At 39.2% G+C, this 19,540-nt stretch overlaps 1 protein-coding gene and 1 long non-coding RNA gene across 4 annotated transcripts in view; one reads left to right on the top strand and one right to left on the bottom strand.

Annotated features, from left to right (window-relative positions):
• Positions 1-19,540, top strand: part of CHST9 (carbohydrate sulfotransferase 9) — a 281,990-nt gene that overhangs the window by 155,477 nt on the left and 106,973 nt on the right. For all 3 annotated transcript variants that reach the window (XM_017951647.2, XM_017951646.2, XM_031658941.1), the window contains one exon: positions 661-702. In XM_017951647.2, the coding sequence (XP_017807136.1) occupies positions 661-702 (42 nt within the window). The remainder of the gene's footprint in view (positions 1-660; positions 703-19,540) is intronic.
• Positions 1-19,540, bottom strand: part of LOC110741752 — a 126,752-nt gene that overhangs the window by 8,473 nt on the left and 98,739 nt on the right. The gene's annotated exons all lie outside the window — the stretch shown is intronic.

The following is a 19,540-nucleotide window of genomic DNA, read 5'->3' as shown; positions in this document are numbered from 1 at the left end:
TTTCTTTCTTACAGCTGTTTACTACAGAATAAACTATCATTAGTTCTGGATAATTTAAATATCCATGGGGTTGCTTGCCTCAGAGCCCTCTTCTTTTGTCCTAGCTTTCCGTTCATTTACTCTTCCAAGCTTCCCGAACTAAGGCATCCAATAGTGGGCCACTAATACTCAATGCCAGGAGCTGCACATGACATCTCTATCTCAGTTTCACCCGAAGACATCGAGCCCAAGTACTCAATTTTAGACAACGATTTTATTAATAAGTGAAAATATTATTGTATATTAGCACATTGATCTGTGATGGGGTGGAATGCTGAGAATCAAAGGAAATTGTCTTCCTTGTGATGGTCATTTTCCGATGCTCCCCAGCCCCCAGTCCCTAGCTCCATTTCCCTGCCACAGAGAGCATAGGCTTAAAGCCCAGACTTTTCCATAGCAAATTTTCATGGTAATACCAGGTTTCCTAATAAGTGACACCAAGCTTAATCAGGCCAGAAACACAGAGGATGACACGTTTTATTTCATGACCCTCTCCCTTCCCATGATTTTCCTTGTTACAAATAAAATATTAGAGACTTTGAGGCATCTTTGTGTAGAAAGTTTTATAAATGTCTTTGGATGTGATGGTAATATATGAATTTCTTTCCTCTTCTTTTTCAGGATGGGGACCAATGAAGTACTTGCAGCCTGTACCCAGAATCAGTGAGTAACTTCCTCATAGTGTTTGAGTCTTGGGTAGTTATAGGTAAGCAGAGCAACAACTAGAATATCTGAAAACCTCAGAGTGTTGCTTTTAAGCACCTGTTCTGGTGATGATAGCCATCCCTAGAAAGCACAGCCTCGGCGGCATCGTTGGAGGCATAAAGTCTTGGAGGGTGGGGAGAAAAGCAAGCAAACCGTGACCCTTGTCCTCAAGGGATTTACAAAGGAAACTAAAGGCTCTGAAGACTGATTTTAGTTATACATAGCTTGGTGTTTACCTTATTTGAAAAAGTTTACATGTTTTTCTATTTTTCTTTTAAAAGTATTTAACACTTTCCTCGCAAATTGCACTGTAGTCTATTTTTTTAAATGTCTTCCTCTATGAAGAGTAAAACCTCATTAATTCAGATATTGCCAATACACAATTCTTGACAATTTGATGTAGACTAAGCTGAAATTTAGCTTTGAATTGTCTGCAAGGAATGGATTTGCTAAGTGAAATGGAATATTTGTAACCCACGTAAAAAGAATACATTGTTTTCATGACCTTAGCATACAGTGGTCTTTAGGCAAAAAGATTCAGCTGTAAAATGAGGATTATTAAGGTCATGAAGTAGATGTCCCCTTAGACTTTATTAGCAGGTAATAGTATTGAAAGTAATAAAACAATGTTGCTTTCAATAAATTCTGACTTCCATAATTCAGGCTAGATCTTCCTCTCCTCCTTTCCATACTAATTATTTTAATCTAATGAGGTTTACTATTGTGTAATATGTGGATGAAAGCATTTAGTAATAGAAGATTATCAATTCCTATTATCTTAAAAATTTATATAAATTCTAATTTTGGGATGCATGTCTGTAATGTTGATCACCTAGATGACAGTAGTGTGTTTACAAGAAAAATAATGTATTATTCCATTTTCTGTTTCATGATCTCACATGGCAGGTAAAATTTTTTTTTTCATTTAAACCTCAGCATTTTTGCAAAGCAAGCAAGTCAGATTCCTGGGGCAATAGCAAAGATTTGAGGTGAGGGAAAAAAACAAAATCAGACCATGCCCTCCTAGGGGTATGTTGAAACATTGGAGTAGTAACTGAATCACCGTGCATCCATTTATTCCTTTATTCATTCAACAAACACTTAGCCAAGGGCCATGCTTATTGCATCAAGGGATATAGAGATAAATAAAATTCCCTTTTTGTCTTTATTGTACTGGTAGCCCATAAGTTGAGACAGAGATGGAGACAAATGATTTTCTCATACGATAAGCAATGCGTTATCCCAAAAAACAAAGTACTTTGGGAATGCACAGAATACACCGTTAAATGTAACAGGAAGAGTTGGGGAAATATTCAGTAACAGTTATCATACTTGAACTGATTCTTAAAGAATGAATAGAATTTCTACAAGAAGAGAAAGGGAAGGACAGCATTTCATGTGGTACAAGCAAAAGCATGGAGACATCAAAGCACATGTACTGCCCGAGTAAAACCACATATCCTTAGAGTTAGTTGTATAGAGCTGAGGGAATGTGGGAGTAGTGTATGGTCTATACATAAAAGTATATTACCAAGAAAACATACCCTTTAAGTGGTCAAAAACAACAATTGGAGTTTAGAGAGAGAAAGATTTGAGAGTCAGTTGCATAGAGAGTTGACATGTGAAGAAATGGAAATAAATAAGATCATTCAAGGGCACGGGAAAGAACTTTTAGGAACACAGAATAGAATCAACTTCTTCCTGAGACAGGAGAAAAGGAAGAGCAGGGGAAAAAACTAAGATAAGTTTAAAGATGGATATAAAGAAATTTGAGGGAGTTTATGCCTGAAAGCTTCCATTTTCTTGACACTATACTGTGAATAAGCATGGGATGCAGAATAGGAGAACACAAGTTCGAAACTCAATTCAGCCACCCACGAACAACGCGACATGGGTAGGTCACGTAACCCCTCTAAAATTTCCATTTTACCATCTGTGAAATGGAGATAATAATAACATGCAATCCATAGGTCAGAGAACTTCATAACACATGCGGAGGCACTTTATAAATTATAATGCACTTGGCCAGAACACATGCTGGGTGACCTCACTGAGCTCTTGTTTATAAAACAGGGACAAGCTGGGCATGGGCACATGTGCCTGCCATCCCAGCTACTCAGGAGGCTGAAGTAGGGGGATTGCTTGAGGCCAAGAGTTCAAGATTGTAGTGTGTGATGATTATTGTACCTGTAAACAGCCACTGCAGTCCACTCCATGCAACACAGTGAGACCCTATCTCTAAAAAATCAAATAAAATAAGGATAACAGCACATAGCTTGCACGGGTTACTAAGAGCATTAAAGATAACGTATCCACCATATGTGCTCTGTAGAAGGGAACCACTGGGTTACTGTCTTCTGTGAGTAAGAGCTTGTCTCTGGGGAAAGAGGAAAAAAATCTGCAGTGGGGAAACAAGACAAGAAAGAGACATGGAAAAATATTTTTGAACAGAATTAAAAGCCTATCCTGAAAACATGAGTTTGCAGGTACAGTCACACTTATGTACTCTGGAGCAATCAAAATGAATGAGTTGATGGTCTGGAGCTGGGGTAGATCAAAGCAGGTATACTAGTGGCTGAGAGCAAGTGCCATCAAGGGGACAATTGGAAATGCTGGCCAATGCACATCTCAGAAGTTTAGAGGCCCTGTTCTCTGGCCTCAGCATTTTGACAGAATGGCACCTTTCTATTCAGAGTCCTCAGCCTGTGATCCTATGACTTGTTGTTGTCAAGTAAGTGAGTGGTTTATGCAAAGGACTGAGCCGCCAGATGTCTCCAAGGTTATACGCTGTCACCATCAGCTAACCTCCATCCCTGATGCTACTGATCAGATTTAGGACAGTGGCCAGCCAGACCCCTGCCTGACCCTCCTACCTTCTCACCTCCCACCCTTGTCTCACATCCCAACTGCAGCCTATTCCCAGCCTCCCCTTCCACTTGAACTTTCATTCTTCCCTAGCACATAAGGTAGTAAAAAAAGCTGTCCACCTCCTCTGAAATAGAAAGGTAAAGTTTCAGTCAACTATTAATAAAAAGGAGCCAGACTGCAAGCTACCTGCCCCTCACACCTTTAGCACCAAGTCTAAACCTCATTCCAGAATTGGCTGGTTGCAACAGGCAAGACTGCACTTCCTCCCATACTTGGAAGTGAGTTATCTCACCATCCACTAGGAAAATGTTCAGTGTCCTCTTAAAATGTTTAGTGAGCCTTGGGGACCTCAAGAGAGAGCTGCCAAGATCTATCTTGATAGTTAACTAAACTTACCTCTGAGAGAGATTTGAATTGTTAGAGCTTTCATCCTCAATTTGCCAAATGGCAGTAATAAAGGAAATATAGGCTATATCTTGCACATTATTGACTCCTATTTTAATTAATGTAAGACATATTCCTCATTTGGGAGCATGGTTGATTCACTCAGCCAATGGTTATTCATTAAGTATACCAAATGCAAGGTGCTAGCTCCTAGTCAAGATCTTTGGAGATAATGAATATAAACATCTCTCATGAATAATATTTGAAACATCCAGAAAAACCCATCCAATTAGACAAAATTCCAGGCTCCTGTGAAAAGGCAACTCCAAAGACTCATTAGGGGTTGAGAAACCCAGAGCATTTTCTTCTCTCTTCTCAGCCTTGGCTCCCAAAGCCCACTCTTCTGTGACTACCAACATGAATCACGTGAAATTCACCTCCAAGCGCCTTGCTTCCTGTCCATTTCTTTCAGCCCACTGTGGTAACCTGCTAATGTGGAGATTGCCCCATGAAACATTAACACCCCCAACCCCACAGGTGGGCCTTCCCTACACAGCATGAACCACACTAAAGTGCAGCCCTGCCTTTCCTAGGGTGGGAAGCACCAAGTAATGTGTCTGCTAATACGGTTTCAGACAGGGTGCTCTCTCCCATTCCACAAATGCACATCAGTCCTTTCTCCAAGGTGCTTTAATCTCCTAGTGTCATGCCAGCCAGCCCCCGCCACACCCCCGCCCAGTGCTCTCTACAACAGAAAAAAAAAAAAAATTTTTTTTCTGCCTGGTTTGTATGCAGTCTTCATTCTAGACCTGCTCAAGAAAGCAACTTATCTCTCATTAAACACAAATGCAAAGACAAACATCTATTCATTTTATTTCTTTGACCCTAATTACACCCTCCTTCTATTTCCTCCTATCATCAACATGCCTCCCATTTCTGGGTTCTTTGTGTATGTTCTTTTACTCTGTTTCTATCCTTTATATATCTCACAGATGTGAGTAACACTTGGAATGTAGTCTTTTAGTTTATTTCTTAGAAGAACACAAGACTCACATCCATGCAGTGGCAAAGCCAACATTAGGGTGAGGTGTGCAGTGGCATGTCATTAACATGTTTTTCTCTTTTTTTTTTTTTTTGCCATGTAGTGAAACAGTGTTCAATTTGGACCAGTTCTGTGAGTCCTTGACAGCAAGAATATAGCCCAGACTAGCATCTCCGATTTGGAGATCTTGATAAATTTCAAAGCAAAATCTAAAACTTGACTCTTCTGATTCTGACTCCTGTATGTCCCTAGGCTTCCACTTACAGGGACTGAAAGAAAATACTTTTCCTCTATTTTGTAAGTGGAGAGTAATTCAGAATCATTTCTTATGGTCATTGAACTGAGAAATGTTCCTTGGAATTTCATGAAGAATATCTTGAGGCAGGGTTTATGTACCAGCAAAAGGATACACATATTCAAGGGTAATACCTTTTTACATATTGATAGCATACTCTCTCCCAGAGTAGAGGGCTGCTTTTGTGCCAAACTGCAGTGCCGTGTGATTTTAAAGCTAGAGTTAATCCTCACAGGCTACTGTGGGTCCACAAACCGGCACTTGGTGCTCTAGAGCTTTGCATTTGGTAAGCATGTTCTCCTGGGCACGGGTCCTGAAATGGGCTATTGTTTACCTGTACTCGGTGTCTTTGTCCTCATTTGGCAAAGGGAGGGAGGTACATCATATTCACAAGCGCTGCAGATTGCAGAGATACAGTTCCCAAACATACGTCAAGACTCCAGCCCCGCACAGGGCATGACTCAGGGTATTTTCTGGGGCACATATTGCTAGGCCCTCTGCACTCAGTTTCTCCGGGGAATGAGACAGATTGAGAAGGTGCTACGGTGTTAGAATCAAGGGTGGGGTTGTCATGAAGGATAGAGGGTAAAGAGGGCTGGTACCCATCTCATAAGTGTCTGTATCTGGCAGGCCCACTCTCCTGCTCTCCTGCTTGCCTGGGGGCATGTTTCCCACTGTCAGCCTGAACATTCTTTTCTGTAAATCCAGGATTACCAAAGTTGGTAGGAAAGGATAGTTAGGGACTTTTCTGCAGCCTTCCTAAGCTTTTGTGAGAATTAAGCCTTACAAATCTTACAAGAATTGATTAACATGATGATATTTTTTAAAATTCAGTATAAATCTTCAGATTTGTAGCCTAACAATCTCAGCTGAAAAGGCCTTATCCTGCTGGGGAAAGAAAAAGTACTGTTTGCCAGGCTTACCTACTGTCAGACCAAGCCTCAATTTTCCAACAGTTCGTACATTCTGCACACACTGGGGCTGTCTTTCTCACATGTATAAAAATAAACTGTGAAGTTGTTGGGTTTTTTTTTTTTCTTTTGTAAGGGGAAAGGCTGTATATGATTATTCTTGTATGAAAATAATTAGCAAAGAAAAAGTGGCACCCTGCAGTTAATTTAGCTATTCTCTTAAATATTTTCCTGGTACCTGAATTACATGAACATAATATTTTAATAAGCTGGTCTGCAAGTATTTTTCTCCTTTTCATTGAGGTTCAGAGTAATCTAAAGGGTCAAGGTTTTCAATCTTTTTCTCTTGCGTTAAAATGATCTGTCATTTCCATCGTGACAACACCCAAAAGTCAATTTTTGGGGCCTTGTTAAAGTGCCCCATAGAATAATTCAGTGGTGATGGAGATGGAGCTCTTCTCAAAGTGTAACTACTCCCCTTGCTGGCATAGTGTGGCAATGACATTCATCTCTGAAAATTTAATCTTGATTCTGGACAAGGCTTTATGGTTTCGGTTTTTGTGATTCTTCATGTTTTTGAACTTCACAATAAATTGAGGCTTAATCTAAGGAAACTGATACTTGATAAACTAAGTTGTTAAATTTATAAAATATCAGAATTCTAAAAATGTTTCACAATGCCTACGAAGTAGGGAAATATTCCAAATAATGTTCAGTAATGCAATTTTAAACAAAATAACAGAATCTCTTAATTTTAAAATTGATGTATAATTTACAATAAAATGCACAAATCTTAAGTATCCTCTCAATCCAATAAGTTTTGAGAATTGTATACACCTGTATACCAGCCACCCAAAATAAGGTATTGAATCTCACACCCTAAATAGTTTTCTCTTTGCCCTTTCCAGTCAATTCCAATTCAAAACCTTATCACCTACCTCCCTACCCTTCTTCTACCTTCTCCCTACTTCCCAGGAAAGCACTTCCTATGTATTTCACCATAGTTTAGTTTGGCCTGTTCTTGGACTTAATATAAATGGAATCACACAGCATGTACTTTGCAAAGGCCCCTTTCACATGTTATATTTTTGAGATTGTTGCATATATCAGTCGTTCCTTCCTTTTTTATTGATGTGTGATATTCCACTGTATGACTACATCACAAATTCCTTATCCATTGTTTTGTTTTTGACATTTTGATCGTTTCTAGTTTGGGGCTATTATGAATAGGACTGCTGTGGACATTTTTGTCCTGTTGGTGTTTATGTTTGTGAATATGATCTGTTTGTGAATATGATGTTCTTTGACTTATGACAGGGTTATGGCCCAAGAAGCCCATTATAAGTCAAAAATAACATATGTTGAAAATGCATTTAATACCCCGATAAACTCATAATAATGTCAAAAAAATCGTAAGTTGACCATTGTTAAGTCCAGATGCTCCTTGACCTACAATGGAGTTATGTCCCAATAAACTCATGGTAAAGTCAAAAATCCTAAGTCGAACCATCATAAATCAAGGACTGCATATATATGTTTTTACTCCTATTGAATAAATACCAAGGAGTGAAATTGCTAGACCATAGGTAAATGTCAGTTGAGAGTTTGTAAGAAACTCCCAACCAGCAATGTTGAAAGTTCCACCTTCTCCTCATCTTCATCAACCGTGAGTGCGAAATGGTGTCACTTGTGGATTTAATATGCGTATCTCTGGTGGCAAGTGATGTTGATTATCTTTTTATGTACTTGTGCCTGTTTGTATATTTTCTTTTTACAAAATCCCTGTTCAAGTTTTTTTCTCATTTTTGTTGGATTGTTTGTCATTGATTCTAGGAGTTTTTCATATATTCTGGCTGGCAGTCCTTTGTCAGACACATGTATTAAGAATATTTTCCCAGTTTGTGTATTTGCCTATTTACTTTATTAAAAGTGCCTTTTGATGAGCAAAAAAATTTAATTTTCATAAAGAAAAGAAAATTATTTTTCTCTATATGGCAAATAATTTTTAGTATCTTGTCTAAAAAATTTTACCCCAAGTTTACCCCCAAGTTTGTGAAGGTATTCTGCTATAACTCAAAAAGTGGTGATAGCAACTTATAAAATTGGGAATAATATTAAGGAGAGTTTGCAGGTAGACAAAGAGGCATGTTTACAATGACTGAAACACATGGATGTCGCTACACTTTCATAAATGTGTGATTACCCATTAATTTTCCAATGTCTCCTTGGTTTATTCTCTTTTTTCTGAGAAATACAAAGTAGAAATAGAAATTTGAGTGTTCTGAAAATTGTCAGGCTTGAAGTACTAAAAAAAACTCAATGTGAGATTTGAATGTCCCATTTATGATAATGACTTTAGATAATGATCTTTATATCACAAGTGATTTTATAGCATTATTCACTGTCTTTCAGCAAGGACTTCAGTTCCACAGAGGCAGAACATACTATTTCTGTTCTTTATCCTCACCTTTGCAGCGAGAGAATGATGGTAAATTATCAAACTCTCCTAATAATATTATGTATTGCATGCAGTGATTTAGTACTGTAAATCAGTATTTAAATAAAGTCTTTAATATCATACATGCATACTATATCTATCATCATACATATATACATACACACACTCTATAGAGAGATTGATGTAGGTATAGCTGTGTAAAACACCTTCATCACCTTTATTAAGATAATGTTCTAACACACCTAGAGCTTAGGAAAGCTCTGACACTATTTCCTTTGATTAGTGTTTGTTGACCCATATTGTGCTAGGCACTGGATATACAGTGGTGAGCAAGCGACCAGGTACCTGACCTCTGGGAGCTTACCGTCTGAGGGGAGAGTTAATCAAGTAAACAAAGATACAGTTTTTGATTTTGTTAGATTCTCTGCAGGGAAGCAACAGAGTGCTGTAAAGACAGGAACAGGGGCCTGCCTGTGCAGGTGGCATCTAGTCACAGACTTGGATCAAGAGGGACCCAGCCACATAACCAGTGGAGAAGAGCACTCTGTGCAGGAAAAGCAGAAAAGGTGAAATCCTTAGGCCGGTAAGAGCCATGTGGTCTAGGCCAAGGTAACAGGAGAGGAGAGAAACGGGTAGAGGTAGGAGAGAGGCGGTGGTGAGCATGCTGGTCATGCTCAGGGGTGATAGCAATGCAGACTACTCTGCCTTTCAGCAGCTTATAAGCCAACCCACACTCCTTACAAAAGAAGCATAAAGTGTTTATGGCCACAATAAGCCAGAATTAATACTTTTGTTTAGAGTGCCCAAAAAGCAACTTACATTTATAAGTGGTGGCTGATAGCCCATGGACGGATTGAGCGGGTCAGAATTCTCCAGACAGGAGGTCTATAGAAGGGTGAGACAGAAAGGGGGATGCTCACCAAGTGGGTTTGAATGTAGGATCCACATCAGGTACATGTGCACGCATATATTGAAGAAATTTGTAGAGGGCCACGTGTCACATGATTAGGCGGAAGCAAAGTCTTGAAATAATGTCCAGGACTTAGACTGAGACCTCGCGAGGGACCCAAATCTCACATACACCATCAATCTGAGGCAGGTAATATGGACTGTAGAGAAATAAGAAGCAGAGAATTCTACTAAAAAAGGGTTTTAAAGAATTCATAGAAATGATGCAGAGTGATAAAGGAAAAGAAGTTCTGAAATCATGTGTGGAATCCTCTACCCTTTGGTCAGTCTAGTCTATTGGAGTATAGGAGCCCCTACATAACCCTCTCTGTGACTTTTGAATTTTTCAAGCCATTATTTCCTGCTATTAGGAAGTATGTACACATACGCTACCACGCATCCCTCCACAGAGTCGCCAGGAGGGACAGGGGTGGTTGTGACTGGAAGCTCCCAACAAGGCTGCAGACAGGCAAATGGATGATCTGGGTGCAGAGTTCAAAGTCACTGTCCCCTCCTTGATTCCACGCCCTACACTGGCCAGGCAGCATTTGCCTTCCTCTTCTCAGGTCCATTCCCCTCACACTCTCCCAAGGATGCCCAGTGCCTGCACACACACACACACACACACACACACACACACACACAATCAACTGCCTCTCTAGTGATCGTTTAATCTTGGGAAAATAAAAAGTATGTTTCTTTACACTGAAAAACTGGAGAAATGTGCCAGGATATCTAATCATGGGGCATGAAATTCTAGGTCGTTGAGCTTGCAGCACAGCCAGAAGGCACCAGCTACAAGAATATCTTAGCAGGAAACTCTAGGAATTTTAATACTTTCTTTTTTGAGCTTTGGGATCACATTGGATATCTACAAATGACAATAAATAAAACCTAATTTTAGGAAGAGGCTCAAATGGAAACAAGTATTCATGAAGTAAATCATTAACTTCATAGGTGGAGTCAAAAGACTAAAAATGTAGAAATGAATGAGTAAGGAACACAGGGCAGAGTCCTCAGTGACCCCCACTGGGGATTGATAAAGAAATAAGCAAAAAAGAGAAAATAGAAAAGAGAGAGACCCTAAAAGAATGACAAAAACTGGGAAAGCAAAAAAAAAAAAAGAAGAGTATCACAGAAATAAAGGTCAAGAAAATGTCTAGAATGTGTTGTGAATACTGTTTACTACAATTGAGAAATCTACCAAATGTAAACTAGAAAAATTCCCCCTTTTCTGGGGGAATGTGTACACAGAAAATATTTTTCAATCACTGTTCAATTTAAATGTTTTGTTCTTTTCAGGAAGTGGACTTTATTTCTTATATAAATCCTCCAGTTTTTGATTCGCTGCTTTCAAAATCTAGAAGTAAATCTGTAGTTAAGCTTGGCTGTTTAGTAATGGAGCAGTTTGAGGGGCTCTTACAATATAAAATATATGTTTGTTGAGTTGGTTGCAAAAACATTCGTTTTAACAGATCTGTAATTCTTTAAAAGGTTTTCCATTCATTGTATTAGATATTTTTTCATACCTCCTGAGGCTAAATTCGGCTAGTTGATATCAACATGGAATTGGAACATAGGAGCATAGAACTAATTTACTCATTTGACTTTTAAATTAGTTTTGTGTGTGTGTGTGTGTGTTAACTAAAATTGAAATGTTTCGATTATGAGTAATGCCAAGATGAACTGGTACACTCCATTGACTTTAATGAAGTGCACATGTTCTTGTAGGCTTGTGAATGAGGGCCTGGTTGCAGAGTTCTTGAATCTTGTTATTTAATATTTGTTACACTCACATATTTTATTTATGATAATACCACAATCGTAGCTTTCTAATTTCATTAATACAATTGAACTTAAATTTTATTTATCAAGTTTTCCAAAGGGTTGACGTTACCAAAGGTGTGCCCAACCTACTTTTGCATAAAAGAAAGAGTTGGTGATCAATTTATTAAATCCAAATTAGCTTCCATTTTCTATGTGACTGTTATTGGAAAGGCACTGTGTCAAGAGATTAATTTTCAAGAAATAAATAGATCATCTAGGAAATTCTAGGTAATTAGAACTTTAAAATGAAATTTGGGATTTTCAGTGATGTAACAAAATGTGTATAATAACTTAAATACAAAACAACACCTGCTGCTAATATATTCAAAAGAGAGAAGCAACTAAGAAAATTCTCAATAATGATATTCATTGCACAGTACCTTGAGTAAGGTTCTTTGCTAATTTTTTTAAGTCAAGGAGTCCTTTCTTGAATTAAATCTTTAGAAGTTGTTAGAAGAGTAAAATATGCTCAGATACTCATAAGTGTATTTGAATTTCATGTCATGGATCAGGGCCTCGGGCTCAAGCTTCGGGTTTCTTGTTTGTTTAATTATTTTTCCTAAATTTTTCATGCCAAATGAGTAATCAAATTATAAAAGAATATTTAAATTAACAACTGTTCATTCAATAGTAGAAAGGTAAATGACATAATAATTCATGAATCTGCCACTGTTGTGGGTAAAGGGTTCTGAAATGGACAGTATATTCAGTACGTGTAACATGCTCTGCAAATTAGCTATTGCTATTGCATGCACAGACTTGGCAAATATCATGCACCCCACAAGTTCATGGAATGAGAGACTATGGATACCACTTCACTTGTTGTTATTGGATACACTGCATGTGTCATGAAAGTCATAACTAGTTGAATCATATAGTCCTTTATTTCATAAATGACAGAGTTTAAGTGGCCCTACCCAAGCTCATACACTAAATGAAAGAATTCGATGTAGAAGGCAGGACTCCACTGTACTGGTTTGACAGAGGTATATGACAGAGGTAACACATATACACTACAGGGGTAGCCTAACATTTTGCAAACTATTAAGCCACAGTATGTAAAATTAGATCCTATGTACAGTGTGTTAAATTAGATATAATTTAATATCCAGTTTCATAGTTTACATTCATTGACAGATGACCATTAGCTATAATTTTTAGCCCCATGTCCAAAACTATTGAGAATTAAATTTACTTATCACTCTACCTTTTGTTTTATTTTGGACTCTGAACTTGGAAATATGTCACCTGGACTGGAGTTATAAGTTGACTACATCCTGTCCGTGTGAGTTGGGAAAACTTGATCTACCTTGCTGAACTGCAGGCATTTGTCTTTTTTGTTTGCTTGCTTGTTTATAGTTCCCATTTCCATGCCAAAATGCTCTGTAAACTGTAAAGAACTACAGTTAACCCTTGGAACAACATGGGTTTAAACTGTGTGGATTCACTTATACGTGAATTTTCCTCTGCCTCATCTACCCCTGAGATAGCAAGACCAACTACTTCTCTTCCTCTCCTCCCTGGCCTATTCAATGTGAAGACAAGGATGAAGATCTTTATGAGATCCACTTCCACTTAATGAATAGTGAACATATTTCCTCTTCCTTATGATTTTCTTAAAAATATTTTCTTTTCTCTAGCTTACTTTATTGCAAAAATACAGTATATAACATATATAACATTAAAATATATATTAATCGACTATGTTATCGGTAAGGCTTTTAATCTACAATAGGCTATCAGTAGTTAAATTCTGTGAGAGTCAAAGTTATACTCATATGTTTGATGGCACAGGGGGGTTGGCTCCCCGCTAAACCCTGTTTTGTTCAAAGGTCAACAGTATGTAAATTATAATTAACAAATAGGAATGTACTTATGTATTTGTCAATTTGTGGACTTGGGAGCATACTACTGGCATCAGAGGCTGGGCAGATGCACGCCTCCCCTTCCCCTAGTATCCTGTAGAAAGGCTTGCATGGGCCGAAGCACAACTAGATACATGTGGGCCTGTGCACCAAAAGAGGAGGAACTTGCTTCCACATTGCAAAGGGCAAAGGCAAAGGCGGTCTTGACAGTAGAAGGCAAGCAATCTAAACTTCGTATCCAGTGTGCAGGGAATTGCCAGGAATCACCAGCAGCCAGCACCTGCTGGCCTTGTGGGAACTCTCCTGAAGAGGAGAAACTGGAAAGCAGAAGCTGTGAGTCTAGCTCATTGCCTGGCATTCTAGAGAGAAACCCAGCTCACTCACTGGTATATTCCAGTCTCCTTGAGACTGAGAGTTTGGAACCTTTTTAAGTAAGATAAATAGATACAATAGACAGCTGAGCAATTCAAGTTCAAAGACTCCCTGAACTTACTTCTATTGTCTTCTCTTAAAAGGTCTCCCCTTTTCAATTTCCACCCCTGTTCTGGGTGGCCACTCTAGTCTCCTGGTGGGATTTCCTCATTCTAGCAGCCTTCACTCTGCTAACCCTGACTTGGCCCCTCAACAAGTGATTTACTGCACGGTGCTGCTCTTGTCTGTTTTTTCCCAGCCTGAGAATGGCTCAAAGTTTTCTTCATGGGGCCCTGGCTCTCCTATTCTTCCTGGGTGGCATCCCTTACCTTCCACTCATAGCCCTGCACTCGGGGCATTAGTGTGCCTGATTCTATGAACTGTTTGAAGCATGTCTGTTTACACCAATGAGCACTCTCTGCTCTGTTAAAATAATTCCTGCATTCACCAAGAGAAAATGCAAGCCACTTCGGTGGTGTTTTATTATAGGAATTTAAATAAATTAATGCGTATGATTATAGGCTTGCTATTTTGTCATTCTTTTTTTACTTTATTACTACATTGTCCAGGCCAGACTTCCATGCCACTAATTACCCAAAAAGACCTGGAGATAAACCTTCCTGTGGCTTCAAGTCCTCGTTATTGTTAATCTCCATGCCAGGGCTTCTCAAGCTTGGCTGCATATCAGAAATCACCAGGGGCCTTCACAGAGTCTGAATACCTGGCCCCACCCCAAGAGTCCTGGCCTCAGCAGACCTGTCACTCCTCAGCCACGGCCTACCTGAAGCTGATCTCCTGAGCGTATTCACTGCCTTATCTTTCCTTTCCCCACCCATCTGCCCTTGAGACAGCTCATGGCCATAATTCCTGCAAGTGACTATAGCTTCTGCAGCTGGCGTCCTGAGCCCCTTAGAAATGATCCCAATCAAATATCAAGGTGGGGCTTCCCATCATCCCTGGAGACATTTCTGCTGATGCCAAAATACACAGTAATGATAGGTACTAATTCTTGAGTACGATGAGAGATGGAAACTCTATCTCATTCAATCCTCAGATCAACTCTATATCAAAGACATTATTTTATTCATGTTGTATATGAGAAACCCAAGGTTCAGAGCAGTTTTGTTCCTCATCCACAGCCCCACAGGAAGTAGAGGAGGAGTTAGGATACAAGTTTGAGGCTGTAGGACAGCAGACCTCACATTCCTCCCATTGCACTTGCCCTGTCTCTGTCCTGATGGAACATCAGATCACTTGAGTTGACTGTAAGACAACAACTCTCTTGATTTCACCCTGATAATTACTTCAAGTCATGTAACACTCATGTGTGGCCAATGACTTACACTAGACAAGAACACAGGGCGAGGGAGCTGTTTTTTTTCATATGTCATTAAAATTATAATAGTCTAAAAGAAGGAAGTCGAAGTGAGGAAAAAAACATAGACCATGAGAGTGACCTCCTTTAAGTCCCCAGGGCTAAAAGTTAAGGATATGAGATCTCCCTTTCAGCTGTCAAGTATCATTTTGTGATCTTAAGTAAATTTACTTCATATGAAAAAAATTTGTGTCTTCAGACATGTTATAAAGGAGAATGATTACTGAGTATGATAGAATTATATGTAAGTAAAGAGCCTAGTAGAATTAGAAATACTGCAGTCTAAGACTTACAAGGCTTCACAGAAAGCTGAGGTTAGAGGGTTAGATATAAGTGAAAACAGTAAAGCAAAAGTATTACCTTGTTACTTTTGCCAGTTTAATTTAGAAACTATGCCTTCTGGTTTTACCTCCAAGGCTCATGAAGTGTGTATTTCTGATGCAACACCAAATAATTTACCATGGATATCATTCTACCAAAGGCAAAAGCAGAAGAAAAGAAAGTCATGAAGTGGATGAGAGGAAGGCTTCTTCACAGTTCAATAATGCGAAAGAACTCAGAAGCTTTGTTTCAGAAGATATGGTTTTTATTTAAAGTGTTTGATGGTACCCTTTTCAGCAGAGCTACAGAAAAATAAAAGCTTATTTAATTTAATTTTCCACTTCATTACTGCCCAAAGTACAGGACCAAGTGAAGGAATGCCTTCATGGATTGCATGCCATGTGTCAGAAATGTATTACCATACTTACTGGCATTATTTCACCCACCTATCTATAATATTTTAATCCTGAACTGAAAGAAGGGAAATTATACTAAGACCCAGATCTCAGCCTGATGATGACTTGGCAAATTCCATTAATCCAAAGATCTGTGCTTATTTTTTTTAGTAAAGGATCATGAACAACGAATTCAAATTATCCAGCATTCATTAAGCAATAATGAGTGCAGAACACCAGGCTAGAAAAATGAGCATGTAAATGCCTGGCCTTCTCCTAGGAAAGAGTTTTTTGTCATGTTCATAAAAACTCTAAGGTCATTATTTCACAGAATGGGCTCCTCAGGACACACACTTAACCATTGTAGGTTTTGTCATCCATAAAATAGAGTGTAGTCCAGGCTGGAGGGGAGATGAAACTGTCTCTGCGATCCTTTTCAACACTAAAGACTTGAGATTCCATGGCTGAATCAGAGTTACAGATTGTTACAAATTGCAACAAAATATTTAAGCAGAATAAACAGGACCCCCTTTCTTCTTTAAGTCCTTGATATACGTGCAAAAACCCTACCTGAAATATAGAGGTATGTTTCTATGTGCATGGGAGAGAAGAGCACAGGACAAGAGTGAGTGCACTCGCAAGTGATTCCTTTGGTTTTCAATTCTGAGTTTCAATATTTCTGACAAAGGAAAGGAAAAACAACAACAACAAAACAGAACCAAAAAACAAAGAACCTGCCACAATCCTGTCTCAAGATCGAAGGGCCATTGAAGATTCAACTCTCCTGATGATGGCAGAAGAATGGAATGCCAATATTCCAGAATACTTCCTGTGAGCCCAGCACTGTGCTAGGTGCTAATGGAGTAAGAAAGCAACCAAGATAGGTAGGGAAAAGAAATCAATACAAGAGCATAGGGGGAGCAGCTGAATGAACGACTGCCTCCTAGTCTAGCAAGGAACTCATGTAACACTTTTTGCAATTAATTTTTACTTTTTCCAATTAAGGATTGTCAACTTAAAGAAACATCTGCTCAATACACACTGTTTCAAAGCCAAAAGATATATCAAGTGGTGGAGAACTACAAACTAAAAAAAGAACTTCATTTAAATTGATTTTTTTTTTTCTTTTGTTTTTGTTTTTGAGACGGAGTCTTGCTCTGTAGCCCAGGCTGGAGTGCAGTGGTGTGATCTCGGTTCACTGCAAGCTCCGCTTCCTGGGTTCACACCGTTCTCCTGCCTCAGCCTCCCAAATAGCTGGGACTACAGGTGCCCACCACCATACCCAGCTAATTTTTTGTATTTTTAGTAGAGACGGGATTTCAGAATGGTCTCGAGCTCCTGACCTCATGATCCGCCCGCCTCAGCCTCCCAAAGTGCTAGGATTACAGGCATGAGCCACCACACTCGGCCAAATTGATTGGTTTTAACATAACATGCTTAAGAGGGACCAAGTATAAGAGGGGAAATAATGTCTTTCAGATTTATATGTGATATGCTCTCATTTCTAACTACTTGATTGTTATTAATACAAATGCTTGAAGGTACTGCTTGACCATGCTGAAATTACTTCTTTAGTTAGGTCAGTTCTCTGAAATAACCATTCCATATCTCCCCTAGTTTGAAATTTAATCTCCCAAGTCCATCTTCTTCTCCTCTTTAGTGGATGACCTTCTTCATGTTCCAGAGAAGTTAACAAAAGGCACCTGCTGAGATCTATCTCTGATATCTTCACCAGATCTGTATACACCAATATGCTTTGCTCTCATTGCCTTCTCCTTCCCTCCTGTTACAAGGAGGGAGTGGACCCACCTCCTATCAGGGGTGAGTCGTCCCACCTATGCTGTGGGTCCCGTCTCTCCATGTCCTCCCATGAACCTCCCTGATGAGTGACTCGCTTTCTCTTCTGGATCTTTAACCTCTTCTCTACTGGATGCTTTCTGTCCACATTTGCAATGCTCTGTATTCTCTCCCACCAAAAAATAAATCAATCAGTAAATGATCTTCCTGAATCCTGTGTCCCCTTCCAGATATAGCTCTTTTCCTTAGCCATGCATTTCAGAAGAGCTATCTATACCTTTTCCTATCCCCCCAGACCCTATTCTCTCCACATTCACCCCAGTCTGGCTCTGTCCCAGCCACTCCACTGCTTTGCTCTTGCTAATGATTGAGCTCATTGATCTCCATGCTGTTAAATTCAGACGTCATTTATTGTCCATCTAACATGACCTGTCCTCATCTTATTATCCTCTCCTTCTAGAAAAATAGGATTCCCACTTCCCTTTCTGACTGTTCCTTTTCCATCCCTTTGAGTTTTGTTCTTCTACTGGAGTTTTACTCATTAGATTCTTCTTGGCTTGGCCCTTTGTTTTTTAATCTATCCTCTTTCCCTCCTACAGTGATTGTATCTGCTCTTGTAGGCCAATGTCTCTTCTTCACTTGCTTATCTTCAGAACATCAGAGCCACGTAACCACCTGCCGATTGATATGCCATTAGTGTTCCCCGCCTCACACCTGGCCCTCTTCCAGCATCCCTCAGTTCAGTAAATGTCACCTCATTGCTCCTGCTGGAAACTTAGGACTTGACACTTTCCCTCTTCTTTAGTCTGCATTTTCAATTAAGGGCTGTCTATCAGTTTTACCTCCAAAACATATATTGTGCTGTCTGTTTGTGTCTTTCTCTCTCAGCCACCATCTCTCACAGACTATGGAAACAGGAGACAGCCATTTTATTAAATAGTTGTAATTGAAAGGGATACTTAAGCAGAAAATGTCATAAAGAGGTAACACTGTCAACAATTCACATTTTAGTGAATCAACACTTCGGTGAGTTTCTCCACCATGGAGACTTTGATACCAGGTGGGGATTGTGCCTGTTGAATCTGGAATTTTAAGAACTTGAAGTAAGCTCCATGGAATGCCCCCACACACATATACATGCACACACACATGCACATACACATGCTCATATGCACACAAGGGGGATTGGAGTACGGAAAGCATAATATGTGCTCTCTCCTGCTTTCATGCTATGTTTGATATCGCCATGACAGGATCACCATCTCTGCCCATTCACCAGTGCCTCGTTTACCTGCACCAAGGCTGTTCAAGTGACCTGGCTTTGCTGGCTTTCACTCAATCTATCTCAGGGAGATGGGACTTTTCTATGCAGTTTTTATATGACAGGTTGAACCGAAATAACCTCTAAAAATTGCAGCAATCCCAGAAAGACTGAGAAGCAATCACATAAATCACTGGAATCTGGAATGGTGGGAGAGGCAAGCAAAGGTAGTACAAAACAGAGCTGCAGCTGCAGATGGGAAATGGGCTTTAGAAACAAACAATTGTTCCAGCTATCTAAGACACTATGAGGATAAACTAATGATCTCTGACATCTCAACCATACTTGAAAACAAGTGAATGGAAATTAAATAATTAAACAGGCCAAACAGCATTATAATAAACATTTATATGGCAGGGAAAACTATTTTAAATTCAGTTCATGACCCACACATTGCTGGAGGTTTTCAGAACAATCAAAGTACTTATTTGTGTCAAGTTCACTGGAATTGGTGGACTTCTTTCTACAAACATACCCTCTCCACACCTGGGGTATACATTTTAGAGAGCTCTGAAAACAGATTTATCAATGAGCATTTGATCCTGACCAAATAAATAAATTAATTAATTAACTAATTA

This window comes from Papio anubis, chromosome 19, assembly GCF_008728515.1.
Source record: "Papio anubis isolate 15944 chromosome 19, Panubis1.0, whole genome shotgun sequence".
Lineage (NCBI taxonomy): Eukaryota > Metazoa > Chordata > Mammalia > Primates > Cercopithecidae > Papio > Papio anubis.
This window is presented reverse-complemented; position numbering and strand designations above follow the sequence as displayed.